This window comes from Diabrotica undecimpunctata, chromosome 2 (assembly GCF_040954645.1).
Source record: "Diabrotica undecimpunctata isolate CICGRU chromosome 2, icDiaUnde3, whole genome shotgun sequence".
Classification (NCBI taxonomy): domain Eukaryota; kingdom Metazoa; phylum Arthropoda; class Insecta; order Coleoptera; family Chrysomelidae; genus Diabrotica; species Diabrotica undecimpunctata.
The window spans coordinates 136,774,859-136,790,813 of NC_092804.1; the positions used below are offsets into that span (position 1 = coordinate 136,774,859).

The window sequence follows — 15,955 nt, forward strand, 5'->3', positions numbered from 1 at the left end:
TATTTACGAAAAACGTTTATTTAAACATACAAAATGAAAATTATTATTAATCGGAAGTTGGCAATTCTTCCCAAAATTGATGGTGGTTCGCCGGTATAATTTGACCTAAGTTTTTTAATATTTGTTCTTTTCTCTTCTTAGCAATCCCAAAAGGTTTCGTCACAGGTGTGGGGTCCTTTATCCCAGATTTTAACACTCTGGCCTGCAAAAAGTCTATCTCTATCAACTCCTCGCTATCGTCAATCTTAACGTGTAAAATTTTGCTCCCTCTCTTCACAATTACTTTAAAAATTTGTGATAAGGTAAATACATGACTCTATTTTCTTTAATTTTGACAATGATGATAAGTCTTTCCAGATAAGAAAATCGGAAACCCCCATTTCTTTCACCACCACACGATTCAAATTACACGTTTTAACGGCCTCGACGAAATTATGATAATCATAAACTTTCTTCTTTTTCATTAACGATAGTTCCACTTGGTGGTGGAAACTATAAGCGGTGTTGCTCTATTCCTTAGAAAAAACCTCGCATATCGTTTTATTCTACGTTAAAAACCCGTATCTGCTGAGCATATACCAGGTTCTTACTACGCAGCGTTAAATGCCAGGTTTATACTAAGCATAATAGTCATTTTTGGCGTTTACGGGGAAACTATTTTCTTTCATAAAATATTTAGAAATGTAAAATACGGGTTTTTCTCTATGTGGATATGTTATATAAATCATAATGATTCATATGGTGCAAATATCCCAATTTTTCAAATTTTGGAGATACGGGGTTCTTTCTTAGTAGGGCAGTATTACTAGCCTTACCTCCAGACAAGATACAGGCCATCTTGTCTTTGTTCAATGAGTTTGGTCCTCACTTACAGTTCACTGTTGAACTTGAGGACCCCACCACTAATAGATTATAGATATAATATATATAGACTAATAGATATTTCCTTCTGAGATATGCGTGTCATCAGAATGGGAGACAATACTTTAACCACAAGTTGGTATAGGAAACCAATGGCCTCCAATAGGTTTCTCAACTACCACTCCTGTTATCATTTTAAATATAAATTAAACCTTATCAAAGCTTTATGCTGTAGGCTGGATAGGCTGACACATCCAGTTAATCGAAAGGAATTCCTTTTACTGCTCAGAAACATATTGATTAAAAATTCCTACCCATCTTTTTTTATTAATAAATACCTGTCTTCGCAGAGTTATGGTTCCTTTTTAAATGACATACCCAATGGTGACCAACTCAGAGAAATATCAAACAATACTATCAATAACGCTGTTCTGCCTACTACTGTACTTGGGACTCCAACTACCCATTACTTCTCTTTACCCTTTTTTCCTTATGTTAACGAAAAACTTATTAAACTGTATAAACACAATAACGTTTCTGTTAAAATTGCTGATAAGAATGCCAAGACGGTCAAAAATTTGTTTTCTAAAACCAAAACACCCTTGTCCCTTTTGGAACAAGTTAATGTCATCTATCACATACCTTGTGCTGAGTGTGACTCGTGCTACATCGGTCAGACAAGCAGATCACTGAGGGGGTGTCTTACGTCACACCGCAGTCATATTAAGCTATCCAAGCATACTTGTTCTCTTGCTCAGCATGCTATTAATACAAATCACAAACTGGACTTTAACGAAGAGATTCTTGGCAACGAACGCAATCTCGTGAAAAGGCAGTTTTTGGAAATGTGTTCGATACTGAAACACTCCAACGCTCTGAATAAGAGAACGCAAATTTAGTAACCTGAGCCAAATTTATCATGCATTAATATTCAAATAAAATTTTCTTATTTTTTTTACTTTTATCATGATTGCTATTCAACTAATATTTTATTGATTCATTATCAATTTTATAAAATAAAAAAATAAAAAAATTTTTTTGATGATATAGTTTAATAAAATTTTAAATTAATTTGATTCATGTTTAATTACTCAGTTCTAAAATATTATGAACCTTGGACTGTGGAAGTTGAATTAAATCTGTACCTGTGGCTGGTTAACCAGCTACAACTTAGTCATTTGTATTATGATATGGAAGGATCGACCTTACTTCTTTGTTTTTCTTCGAACCATTCCTTGAAAGTGAAATGGTGTTTCCAAGCATCTGTTGCTTTCATTTAATGGTTCGTACAGACAAGGATTTCTCTTTACTATATCATATCTTTAAATTTACCGCTCCAATGCATTAGCGGTTGGTAATTAGCCTTGGTTACCAAACTACGAATCACACAGAGAAGAATGGAGCGATCCATATTGGGAGTAACTTTGCGAGACAAAACAAAAAACGAAGAGGTCAGTAGAAGAACCAAGGTGACGTCATCAAGAGAATAGCCAGACTAAAATGAAGATGAGCAAGAAACATAGCTAGAATGACGGATTGGCGATGAACAAAGAGGTTATTGGTATAGAGACCAATGGAAGATAAGTAGGACCCCAGTCGACCACCTGTACGAAGGGCTGACGATTTAAGAAGAAAAAAAAACTGGATGAGAGTGGCGTAAGATGGACGGGGTTGGAAATACGAAGAAGAGGCCTAATTTTAGCAGTGAAATTTGGAGGCTGGATGATGATGATGATGAAAGCATAAAGTACTTAATTAACAAGATTATAAGACACAATAAAATACCAGTAGAACGGAGAACAATCTTGTTGATTTTTAGTGAGGATTTTAAACTATAAATTTTATTTTTTCGTAATTCTCCTTAAATACATGCAAAGTTAGTTTTATGCTCAATACTGCAAGGTCGCTTTAGGTTATATACCTTTTTAACAGAAATACTTTTTTTTGTAAAATCCACCATACGAGTTTTCCATTAAACTCTTCCATAAAAAAATAAAAATATATCCATGCTTTATACGAATTAGTTAGGTTTACTGCAGAATAATGTATTCCTTTCCTCCAAAATTTGAAATATTCTTCAGCGGAAAACACCGAGCAACAAAACGATTCAGTGGCTACCGCATCCTGTCAACTTGGCCCTAAATGATATTTTTCTGTGAGGATATGCCAATAGAAAAATTTATTGTCACCTTTATGAAAACGTTAAAAACTTAAAGACCTTTACCTGCATGCTACCAAAGTTTTAAAATCGAAAACGCCAGTCTTGCTGAAATTATGAGACATCATTGGATGATTGTTTGATGATCTAAGAAAATGTGATGAGATAGCTTCATGTTTTATACTAGAAATCAAAAAGATTACTCACCATATTATCTACATTAACATAATTGTTAATATATAATAAGTTAGTCCACCAGTTTTGTCTACAGTCCTTGGAATCTGCGCCTGCCACAACTTTCCATAAAGGACCTTCTCCAGTGTGGTTAAAAAGTGTTGCGTAGTAAAATATTACAAAGGCATATACTGGAGTTAACCTGGAAAAGCAAACAGAATAGGCATTTAATTTTAAGGATAACTAGCCCAAACAAATTAACAAACATTTTAAGTATATTGGCTATGAGTTAAGTTTAGGTTAGTTATAAATAATGGGTTTCTGATGTCTATACTCACATATCTAACAATAAAACACTGAAAACCTTTGTGTTCTATACTTCGACAAAATTTATTACAATTTATTATCAGTACAGCTGTTTAGACAGAGTGTTTTTCTTAAGTGATGTGATTTTTATTATGTGTCTACACTTAGATATTTTTGTTTAATGTCTTACTGTTTAATGTCTTCTAAAAATTATTCATAACATTATGTATATAAAATGTTAAGAAGATATTGCTCCAAAAAATATTTGCGTTTTATATGCTACATGGGAATCCGAGAAGCTGTAGTTAGTTATCAAGAACGAAAAACTAATGCAGTAATCTGCAAAATAAGAATTTAACTTCAACTAAAATTAACATAATATATGAACTATGCTGGAAACAACTTCTTTGTTGGGACAAAAATGGAAAATACTGAAATTATAAATATCAAGGGGAGTTAGACAAGGCTGTATGCATTCACCATCATTATTTAACCTGTTATCAGAAACTTGTGCAAGTGCTCTAGATGACGCACAAGATAAGAGAATATAAAGTTTAACGGACGAAATTGTTAACATCATGACGTGTCATCACAGTACTAATTTCTAGAAATGAACAATATCTGAAAATTTTGTTAAATAACGTACTACGGCAAGGTGAAAAATACCATCTTAAGTGACAACATAAATGAGTTTTATAGAGTAAGTTTTAAAATGAAGTACGAGCCGTAAACCCTATTATATTGGAACAAATTAAAATGTATAACAAATTCAGGTGTTTGACTATTATTTTTTTTTTAATAGCGATGATGAAAAATAATTTTAGTGTAAATAATCACAAAACGTAAATAATATTATGTAAAACTCACATAACCTACTAATGGCATAAGGATCATCATGTAAAAATTAGTGACAGCTAAATAGTGTGACGATATGAAGTTATCACGAAAAAGCTAATCGTTTACCAAGACTTTACGAAGACCACGCTACTCAGTTTGGGAGCTTTATTTGGGTGGGTAAGGATATGATTAATAGAAAAGTAACAGATCAAAGACAGATAGATAAATAAGGGTAGATAATAAACAGATACTAATTAGATAACGAAATATAACAGTTTGACAAAAGAAAAACAAGAAACACTGAATACAGCTAATCTGTAAAGTAAAGAGGGGGCCAGTAACTTTTAACCAGAGAGTCATAAAAGACACAAAATCGTCAGAAAACTTATCAGAGAATTATCAAATAAAATTATAAAAATCAGACATATTTACCTGTAAAAAGTAAAAATTTATCTGTAAAAAAGGTTACATTTTCAATAGAGATATTTCAAGATATATCAACAAAAATTATATCATCTATAAAAGATGTTTAAATAAAATAATTTCTCACAATAATTGTTTTTTAATACTCAAAAAAATATATCTGAACAAATACATGCTAATATCAGCAATTAATAAACATAAGTATTTATTAAACTTTTTGTCTTCACTTCACAATGTTAAGAAAAGAAGAAAGCCGTTTTACAATACAGAACACAACAAATACAACAGGCATACTTACAACTACTATAAACGAATCAGAAATGAAACGAATACTTTAGTTAGACAAATGAACACTGGCAGAGTTTCTCATAACAGATGGAACACGATTTCTACGAAACACAAAAAGACGTATGGAGAATGATCAGAGGACAAAGAAAACAGATGAACGAACTAATAAAAACGAAACACGTTCAGAAGAAAACATGGATAGACTACTTTCGATCCCTATTTGCTAAAGCTGACGATAGTGAACCACCAGACGTGACGACAAACGGAGAAATAAATATTGAGGAGGAAGAGGTAAAGGAAGCATGAAGGAAATTAAAAAATAGAACCAGGAGAGGACAGAATGCCGAACGAATTCCTAAAGTACGGAAGATCAGATCTGACCAAAAACTACTAAAACTAATCCAAAAAATAATAGAACAAAACAGAAATCCTCAAGAATGGAGATCAAGAATCCTAATATCTCTCTTCAAAAAGAGAGACAAATCGGACCCGGAAAATTACAGAGGAATTAATTTATTAAACACAACACTAAAATTAACAACCAAAGTGATAACAAATAAATTGAATTAAATTATAACACTAGCAGAAGAACAACAAGGTTTTAGGTCGGGAAGATCATGCACCGACGCTATATTTATAATGAGGCAAGTGCAAGAAAAATCATTAGAATACAATAAACTGGCGTATCTATGTTTCGTGGACCTTACAAAGGTATTTGATCGGGTCAAATTAAAAGACCTTATCCACTTACTGTATGCAAGAGAGATACCTCTAGGAATAATCAAAACGATCGAAAATATCTAGCAAAACAACAAAATAAAAGTAAAAGTAGAAGAAAAACTAACAGACTCTATTGAAGCTGGCAATGGGATAAGACAGGAAGATTCCCTGCGCCCTCTATCGTTCAACCTGATTATGGACGAAATAATAAAAAAAGGAAGAACTAAAAAAAGATACCAAATGGGAGAAAAACAACTTAAAATAATCTGATATGCAGACGACGTAACACTACTCTCTCAAAGTGAGGATGATTAACTACCTATGCTGCACCAATTTAATATAACCGCCAGAAAATAACATGTTGATTTCCCCAAAAAAGACAAAATGCATGGTTACAACAGCAAATTTACTAAGATGTAAATTGGAGCTGAAAGGTCACATAATAGAACAAGTGATGCAGTTTAAATATTTAGGCATCACATTATCGAGCTACGCAGAGCTCGAAACCGAAGTGGAAGATCAAGTGAATAAAGCAAACAGAGCCGCAGGCTGCCTAATTGAAACAATATGGAGAAATAAAAATATCAAGAAAGAAACGAAAGGCAGAATTAACAAAACAGTTATCAGACCAATAATGACGTACGCGGCAGAAACAAGACCTGACACAGGGAGAACAAAAAGGATGTTAGAAACAGCAGAGATGAAAACACTTGGAAACATTGATGGTAAGACAATATGGGACAGAGCTAGAAGTACAGATATACGTGACAAGGCAACATCAAGAAATAGAAGAGTAGAATGGAACGATCATATAAGCCGAATGACAACAAATAGGGTATTAAAGACGGCAAGATATGGTTCCTCAATAGGAAGACGATCAGTAGGAAGACCACGAAAACGATGGAATGACAACTTACGGGAGGCACATTGAAAAACAGACAGAGCCATGTCTATATAAAAAGAAGAAGAAGAAGAAGAAGTATTTATGAAATACTCAAAAAAAAACAACGACCACATTGTGGTCCATAAACTTATAACTAAAACAGGTTGCAGTCTTTAAATAAATTGAAATAAAACTTAATACGCAAATTAATTTAATTAAAACTTTAAATATCTCAATACAACATAATGACAAATAAATTAATTTTTGACTATAACCTGAAATTGAATAAACAAAGGCCGTTGTTTTGTTCTTACTAAAATTACATTAGAGAATTTTACATGTTTCCCCTAGTAACATACTTAAAAACATTAACAAAATTACATAATTTTTTCTCTATGAGTAGAATATTTTATGTAATATACTCAAAAGATTAAAAATAGTACTCTTAATAATGATTCTAGTTCATATAAATGAATATAAATTCTAGTTCTTTTAAAAAAAGTTTTGCAAAATCAGATAAATTAACCACACGAAAGAAAATTATTAATAGCACTGACATTAACAAATTGTTGCCTCCTGGAGAGATCTGTATACGAGAGTCAAAGAAAATAATCGATAAGTACCAGAAGAAGAAGTTAGAAGAAGGTGTATTGTCCTCTCAGCAGACAAGTTTACAAAAAGGGTCTGGCCTTCAGTGCGTAGCGACATTGAAACGGATTGTCAGTAGAACCCTATTAAAGGGAAATAACTCTTTCTATTTATCGCATAAATTAACGATATATTGACAAATCTTACCACATAAAATGCAGGTTTTACCACTGAACTTAAAACAACTGAAATATTTACGTCTTAATACATTTCGATGGACGACTAAGAACTGGATAATGGAAATGGGCTGTATTGCCTGCTTTTATAATTTTTGACCAAAGCTCATGTCAATGAAAATTGGGACAATTCCCTAGAAATAAAATCCAGGATAGAGAGAGCAAAATCTGCATTTTAAAAAATAGCTAAGCTATTCAAATTCCACGATTTATTAGTACCCATATAAATCAGGTTACTACGATTTTACATCTTTCCTATACTGTTGTACGGAGTTGAGTCGTGGACTCTCACAGACGCTACCTGTAAGAAAATTAAGGCTTTCGAAATGTGGCTTTATCGTAGAATCCTGAAGATATCCTATACCAACCACGTTACTATCCAGGACGTTTTATTAAGAATGCAAAAAGGAAAAGGGTTAACCACAATAAAAACTGACAAAATTGAATACCTCGATTACATCATGATGAAAAGCGAAAGATATGAATTGCTGCAATTAATTCTTCAAGGAAAATTAGAAGGAAAACGCGGATCAGGAAGGCGAAGAATTTCCTGGCTGAAAAATCTATGTACGTGGTTTAACACAACCACAAATCTTTTCAGAGCCGCTGTTACAGATTGCCATGATGCCATACAGCAAAATACAGATTGCCATGATGATCGCCAACATCCGAAACGGATTGGCACTACAAGAAGAAGAAGAAAGCTAATCAATTTTTGCAGACGGGTATACAGTTATGTGATAAAAGTGATGATTCTGTTCCTGAGAAAATGAGAAAATCTTAACACTTAAATTTTAATTATGGCTAAAGCTAGTTAGATCTTCTGAGATTATGGGTAGGATTAATACTTAAGTGAAGTGTTTAAGACAAGAACTGCACGTGTTCATGGGTAATATGAATACTTATATGTGTTCAGATAAAAAATTAATTTCTTAGACAGAGCGTTAACGTAAAATTACAGTTTTGTCAAAAGTTTTAAAATTAAGAAAATTGAAATGCTACAAAGTGATTACTAAAAACCAAACAAGGTTAAACAATAAGGCGGCGAAAATTTGTTGTCAAATTAAGTGAACCGCTGTAATAATTTCAATAAAATGGTGCGTTGTATCCCTACCAATTCAAAAATTTGGGAGTTGGTGATAAAAAGTATTGCAGCAATAAAACAATCCTTAAATTGGCGGGTGAAGTTAAAATGCCTAAAACTATAGTGTGGAATACAATTGAATCGGTGAGTTCCAATACCGTACAAGTCCAAAATTTGACATTTTAAAGTAAAGTAGCCATTTTGTTTAAAATTGGTACTTTCCTTAATTGGGCCTAAAAATCGTACTACAAACTTAGTCGTTAATGTAGCACAGCTGATTGTAGTCGTGCGTGAGGAGAAAAACCGTACATGTACGGGACTTGTACGGGTTTTCACCTCAACAATAAAATAGTGGTTAGTTGGATTTTGACAGGCTTAACGTTCACTTCGTATGTATGTGTATTGTACAAAATAGTTTTTTATTTGCGATTTATCAAAAATTCCAAGTAAAATTATGTCATCGAGTGATAGTGAAGAAGTTACTGATACCACTAGTGACAGCAGAAAAAAAAAGGAATGTTGCTATTTGGACAAACAATGCAAGAAAAATAGCCCGTTTACAAGGTCAGTTATATGTTTCTAAGAACGGAAAACACTTTAATGCAAAGACTGTAGGATCTGCGTGTAGGTAAGTAAAAAAGTTCTACACTGTGACTAGTAGTACAAAGAGTGTATGTGCATTATACGTACATCATTTGACAACTTTTAACACGAATCCATTTTATTTGAAAACACATTTTTACATATCAGTATGTTAGATAGCATATATAGCATAGATGTACCCACTTATAATGCGCTCACACCCAATGTACTGCTAGTCACGGAGTAAGTTTTAACATTAAGGTTGGCTTGAATTTTAAAATAGCTGTTTTATTTTTTAGGTGTATAAAAAATGCATGGAATAGTTTACTGAGGAAGAAAAAAAAAAGTGTTTGAACTAAACTATTCAGCCGGACGTCGAAAAATGAGCCAAATACATATTTACAAGGACTCATGGAAGCAAAACCAATCCAAAGACATCGCCTAAGAAATGGAAGCAAACAAGAAAAAAAATCAAACCTTTCATACTTTGTTTTGAAAGGCTTAAAATAGAATTTCTGTATGCAAACAGACATTTATAAGTATTCATGCCATATCTCACTAGCAAGTTTAGTGCCTGAACACCCTACTGTTGGCAGGTTAATCACCAAACGATCTTAGAGGCAGACATAATAATAGACTTCGTACATTATGTGATGCATGGACTGAGTAAAATTAAAGAGCACATTCAGACGTTTCCGGTCAAAGTTTTACATTATTCCTTCAAAACCATTTGGTATTTAAATGCATCTTTGAATGTAAAGAAAATGCATAACCTTTGAAAAATATCCAGAGTTGAAAAACTTAGATACGAATTTTATTTAAAATACTTTCACGAAACTTCAATCTTAAGTTTGGGAGACCACAGATTGATGTAAGTTCATGAAATATGTACTTAGAACGAGACTTAGAGATGATAATCTGAACGATACCGCAAAGAAAACTGTTGCCACGGGACTAATGGTTCACAAAAGACAAGCGAAGAAGTTTTATAATAAAATTAAAGACCTGCAAACCCTGTGTACTGAAAGACCAGAAGTGATGGGATTAGCTTTTGATTATATTATTATTATTATTATTATTATATTACAAATAAGGGCAGAGGAGCGAGCTCCTATTATGCCCAAAAATCAAAAATAAAAAAAAACATCCTTATAAAACTAATACCAATTATAAAGTAAAGGAAACATATACAATTAAGTATATCATACAAAAGTTGAATGGTGAGACAATAAATAAATAAATAAATAATGCTGTCAAAGAAAAAAAAAACCTATAAATAAAATAAACCACTATCAAGTTTATTTTTAAAGATGTTAATACTAGTTGCCGATATGGTGTCTTGATCCAAATTGTTCCAGATATTAAAGATTCTATTTGGCAAGAAGTTCACCCTGGACCTTGCAGTAGTTTGTTCTTTTTTCAATTTGTATCGATGGCCTCTTAATCTTTCGTCTTGATTCAAAGTGAATATGGTGCTTAGGTTCCCAAAGTTATGTTTTAAAATACGGAAGGAGAACATACCACTGCCGTACATTCCAGTCCAGGAAATCTTTTATTTTAGGTAGCTCTGGGTATTCGCATTCCAAATACATAACCTCTAAGAGAATACTGCTCATTTCTATACCTACCATGAAGATGAAGGTCAGAAGGGACCTAATGAAGTTGCACATTCCTTAATGACCATTATGAAACAATATGAACTGTATACCCCCTGAAATCACTGAACTGCATTTGTCTTCCGATGGATGTGCAGGGCAGAACCGAAACCAAACAATGGTTCGTTTTTCAAAAAAACCAAAAATAGGCCATTCGTTCTTGCCTTATGACCGGGATTTTGGTTGTGCAAAACGGAATTTCAGAAAACGTGATCGAATTTATACTCCACAAGAATACGAGGACTTAATAAGGACTTTCAGAACAAGGCAACCATTTACTGCAAAGCAAATCCGATACACTGATATTACTGATTTTAAGAACTGGTGACCTGATTACTTATAAAAAAACGTGTAGCTCTCGAGGGACTAGTTCCAAGAAAGAAATATTTGCTGTGTATACTATAGGGAGTTTCTGTATGACAGTTCAAAGCCTGGATATTACAAAACGTGGGAGTATATAGATGGTTTATACTCCCATACTTTTAAATTGCTCCAAGAACATAAGAAGAGTCCACATTTGCCCACTAGTAAGTAGTAAGAACTAACTACTAATAGTAGATAAAGAACCCGTTTCAATTAATAAAAAAAATCCTGGACATCAAGAAAGTAATGACTTATACCCAAGGTGAAGCATTCAAATTCAATTACCACATCTTCTTCTTAAAGTGCCTATCCGTTCCGGATGTTGGCGATCATCGGCTATCGGCTATCTTTACTTTATTTATTGCAGCGCGAAACAGTTCAGTGGTAGTCGTGTTATAATACTTTCGCAAATTTTGAAGCCAGGAAATGCGTCTTCTTCCCACATTATTCCAAATTCTTCCCACATTCCCAAATTACCACATCACATCATGGAAAACCACAAATTCTGAAAATAATCATTAAGTGATTGAGATAACAGTTTTGATATTATGTATTGAATAAATGTTAATTAAATCAAGCAATGTTTACCCATTTCTTTTCGTATATAGGGTTGAGTTCAAAAATCATACAAGTCCATCCTCCATTTTGATCTGTCTTTGGTTGTCCATTTTATTTTTTGAAAATACTTTCATTAAAAACATATTACAAAGTAAGAGACCTAAAACTTTTCTATGCATGTCGATAGTCTATGTTGAGTAGTTTCAGTGTTAAAAGGTTTTTATTGATTTTCTCGGAACGCAGATTTTGGACATGTACGGTTTTCGAACTCACCGATTCAATTAAACATAATGAGGAAACATGAAGTATCTTCGATAAAAAAGGTAAAAGCCCGGGTCGTCCAAAACTAGTCTCTGACATAAATAGAAGAATATTAGTAAAAGTTTGCAGAAAATATTGAAATAATACTCAAAGGCAAGTTACAGCTGACTAGAATCATGAAACTGGATTGAATCAAGAGAATGCTGTCGCAAGTGGATACATTCTTATAGGCAAAGTAAAAATCATTGTTAACAGCAAAATAAAAGCCAGACAAGGAAGATTTGTTCTAAGTAATTGTCAGTAAAGAATCAAAATTGGAAGTATATGTTAGTGATTACTGTAAATGAGTTATTTGCATTACGCATGAGGTTTTTTAGAAAGACTGAAATGGACCTTAAAATTTCCTAAATTAGTGATGACTTGGAGTTGTATGGCAGTTTCAAGATTGGGATGTTTTGAATTTATTCAGGGTACCGTAAATACTCCGAAATATTAACAAATCCTTTAAAACAGCCTACTGCCGAACATTGTGAAAGTAAATGCTGTCGAGAATTATACTTTTCAGCACGACGAAGTGGCCTGTCATACGGCCAGAACCACAAACAGCTTCTAACAGTCCTGACATAAACGTCATTAAAACAGTATGGCATAAAATGTACCAAACGCTACCAAACAACCCACAACGGACATTACACGAACTTAAATCCAAAATACAGCAGATTTAAAAATAATTTACCACTGAACAGTGCAGCTCCTTAGATAAGTAAATGCCCAACCGAATTTGAGCAGCCATAAAGTCTAAGCGTGATGCTATTCCATTTTATATTTAGTTGTTAACAAAATAAACATTTGTTGAATGGACGTAAATTATTAGTAATTAACTAATGACCTAGAGAGCCTTTGAGATGTGGGTTTTTCGAAGGATACTGAAGATCTCTTGGACAGAGCACGTGACCAACAACAAGGTGCTAAGAAGAATCGGTACTGAGAGAGAACTCCTAAATATTGTAAAAAACAGAAAAACGAGTCACCTAGGACATATTTACAGAAGAGAAAAATACAATTTCCTAGGACTTATAATGGAAGGGAACGTGGAAGAAAGAAGAGGTCCAGGAAGAAGAAAATGCTCCTGGTTGAAGAATGTAAGATTGGACAGGCATGGGCACACATTCGATACTAAGAACAGCTCAAGATAGAGAGCAAATTGCTGTAGTTATAGCCAACCTTCAGTGTACCTTCATGGAAAACTTGGATTCCGCCGAAAAATAGACACTAAATTCAAACTAGAAACAAGTTATACAATCTCTACGACACGAACAAACAATATGGCTGCGAACACCGTCCAAATTGAACTGCGAATATCCTTTGTGTTCGTCCCAAAAACCGACAGGTCATGGTTCCTGACGAGCGACGAACGAACAACTCGCAAGCGGTTCGTCCCGCCGTACAAATTATACGAATATAGTGTTCGCGAACAGTTCGGCCCACCTTTAGACAAGGCATATTTAAACATCAAAGACATAATATCTTGCAGCCAAAAGCTAAGAAAAAATCCTAACATACCTAGCCAAGTTTTATTTTTATCGATCATTTTAATGTGAAACTAAACAAGATTTTAATTATCTTTTTTCTCATTTAGTGGTAAATGGCTCACTGGCAATATCATTTAAAGGGAGTATATATATATATATACATATATATATATATATATATATATATATATATATATATAGTTTTGAGTTTCTTGAACCGTACTATATTTAATATAAAATTAGTATTTGGGTTTAGGTTCAGTAAAATATATATTACACGTGGAACTAGATTTTATTTTCCATAGCAATCAACGTTTCGGCAGGAAATCCTTGCCTTTGTCAAGATTCTAAAATGTACATGTATAGGAACAAACAGTTATTGTAAAATATGTATATATATATGACTTACCAAAACGTAAAACGGGACACAGACATTAACAAACAACTTACAAATAAAAGTTGATATCTGATATCTCATGGTTTACTGTCATTAGTATATAATGGTCTTCACGATATCTTAACTACAATTCTCATCATCCATTTTCCCATAAGAAGTCTGTAATTATAAGTATTGCAGGTAAATCTATACAACTAACAGATCCAAAATACAGACCAACTGCAATAAAAAAAAGCAAAAAATGCCCTTCTAAAGAATGCATATCCCGAACATCTAATCGAAACTATTTTTAAAACAAGACTTAATAAATTTTAAAACAACATAAATAATAACAAACCCAACAGTATCAAAACTAATTACACAACTTTTCCATATATAAAAGGTTTATCCGAACAATTAACAAATCTTTTAGCCAAACATAATATAACAGTGGCACACAAAGGCAACAACCTTTTAAATAAATATTTCACAAAACTAAAAACACAAACTCAAAAACTTAAAAAAATCACATGTTGTTTACGAGATACCATGTATTAACTGTGAAGGTATCTATATCGGTCAAACTAGTCAACTGCTTCAATCCAGAATTCGTTCTCACAAATATGACAAGAACAACGTCACTGCGCTCACAAAACATGAAAGTGAGAAGAAGCATAAATTTGATTTTGAAAACAACAAAATTTTAAAACCAGAACAAAACAAAAGGAAGAGGAAGATATACGAATCAATTGAAATAAAAAGAAATACCAACGCAATAAATGACAAAAAAGATACACAAAACCTAAATAAAACATATTTCAATCTGATTTAAATCATAATAAATATAACACAATAAAAAAGCTCTTAAAGTCATAACATATCTCCACTTTAACTTTTTCGAAAACATCAATGATACCCTCATATAAAAGAAATTATATATTAATGAAAGTAAACCATGAGATATCAGATATCAACTTGTATTTGTCAGTTCAATAATGTCTGTGTCCCGTTTTACGTTTTGGTAAGTCATATATATATATATATATATATATATATATATATATATATATATATACATATTTTAGAATAACTATTTGTTTCTATACATGTACATTTTAGAATCTTGACAAAGGCAAGGGTTTCCTGACGAAACGTTGATTGCTATGGAAAATAAAATCTAGTTCCACATGTAATATATATTTTATTGAACCTAAACCCAAGAAATACTAATTTTATATTATATATATATATATATATATATATATATATATATATATATATATATATATATATATATAATTCTCAAAAAAGTTTTCTTATAAACCCAATTTAAATTTGAAATTTAATATAATTGTTTGAAAATGTAATATACTATTATAAAAGTTCCTTAATGATTCTGTTATTTCTGATCGTGACTGTTATTTTTATTACCGGTTTAATTAAATAAATCTCTTTATACTTTACATCTGCAGATTGTGTCATTGTAATAATTTTAAATAAACCTTTACGGATGTAGGCGATTGTTGAGTGGACTATTTCATGATTAGCATGTGCAATATTTATTTGCTCGGCAATGACTGTTAAGACAACTAGCTCATAAATCGATATTTTTTCATTCTTTGTTAACATTTTGTGCTTATGTTTTAATATTAAAGATAGATAGAAATGAACAGATATACTCGGTTTAAAAATTATTAGTAGCGAAGTTTTTATGGGAGCTCAATTGTATATTATGTTGAATCTATGTTGAAGTTGGTGGAGTAGTTATATTATTTTTATAAATTCCTGTTCAAAACTGAGACACGAAGAAATCGATATTTATAATTTTTATGATTTTTATAAGGACTGTTTATAAAAACCCTTGAAATCTTCTACCATAAAATCGGTGCTAGGATGCAGTTCCATATCAAGTTCCATATCAACATAATAATATCATGAATTCAAGTAATAATTTTAAATTAGAATATACGATCAAAATAGAATTAACATAAATGATCAGTATTAAAACTAATATCTTATTGTTTCTTTTTCTTCCTATAGTCTATGAATTTTGGGCATTACGTTGGTCTA

At 32.3% G+C, this 15,955-nt stretch overlaps 1 protein-coding gene across 1 annotated transcript in view; it reads right to left on the reverse strand.

Moving 5' to 3' along the window:
• LOC140434930 (nose resistant to fluoxetine protein 6-like) overlaps window positions 1-15,955 on the reverse strand; it is a 141,726-nt gene that overhangs the window by 50,486 nt on the left and 75,285 nt on the right. The window contains exon 7 of the mRNA XM_072523569.1: window positions 3,227-3,395. Coding sequence (XP_072379670.1) covers window positions 3,227-3,395 — 169 coding nt within the window. The remainder of the gene's footprint in view (window positions 1-3,226; window positions 3,396-15,955) is intronic.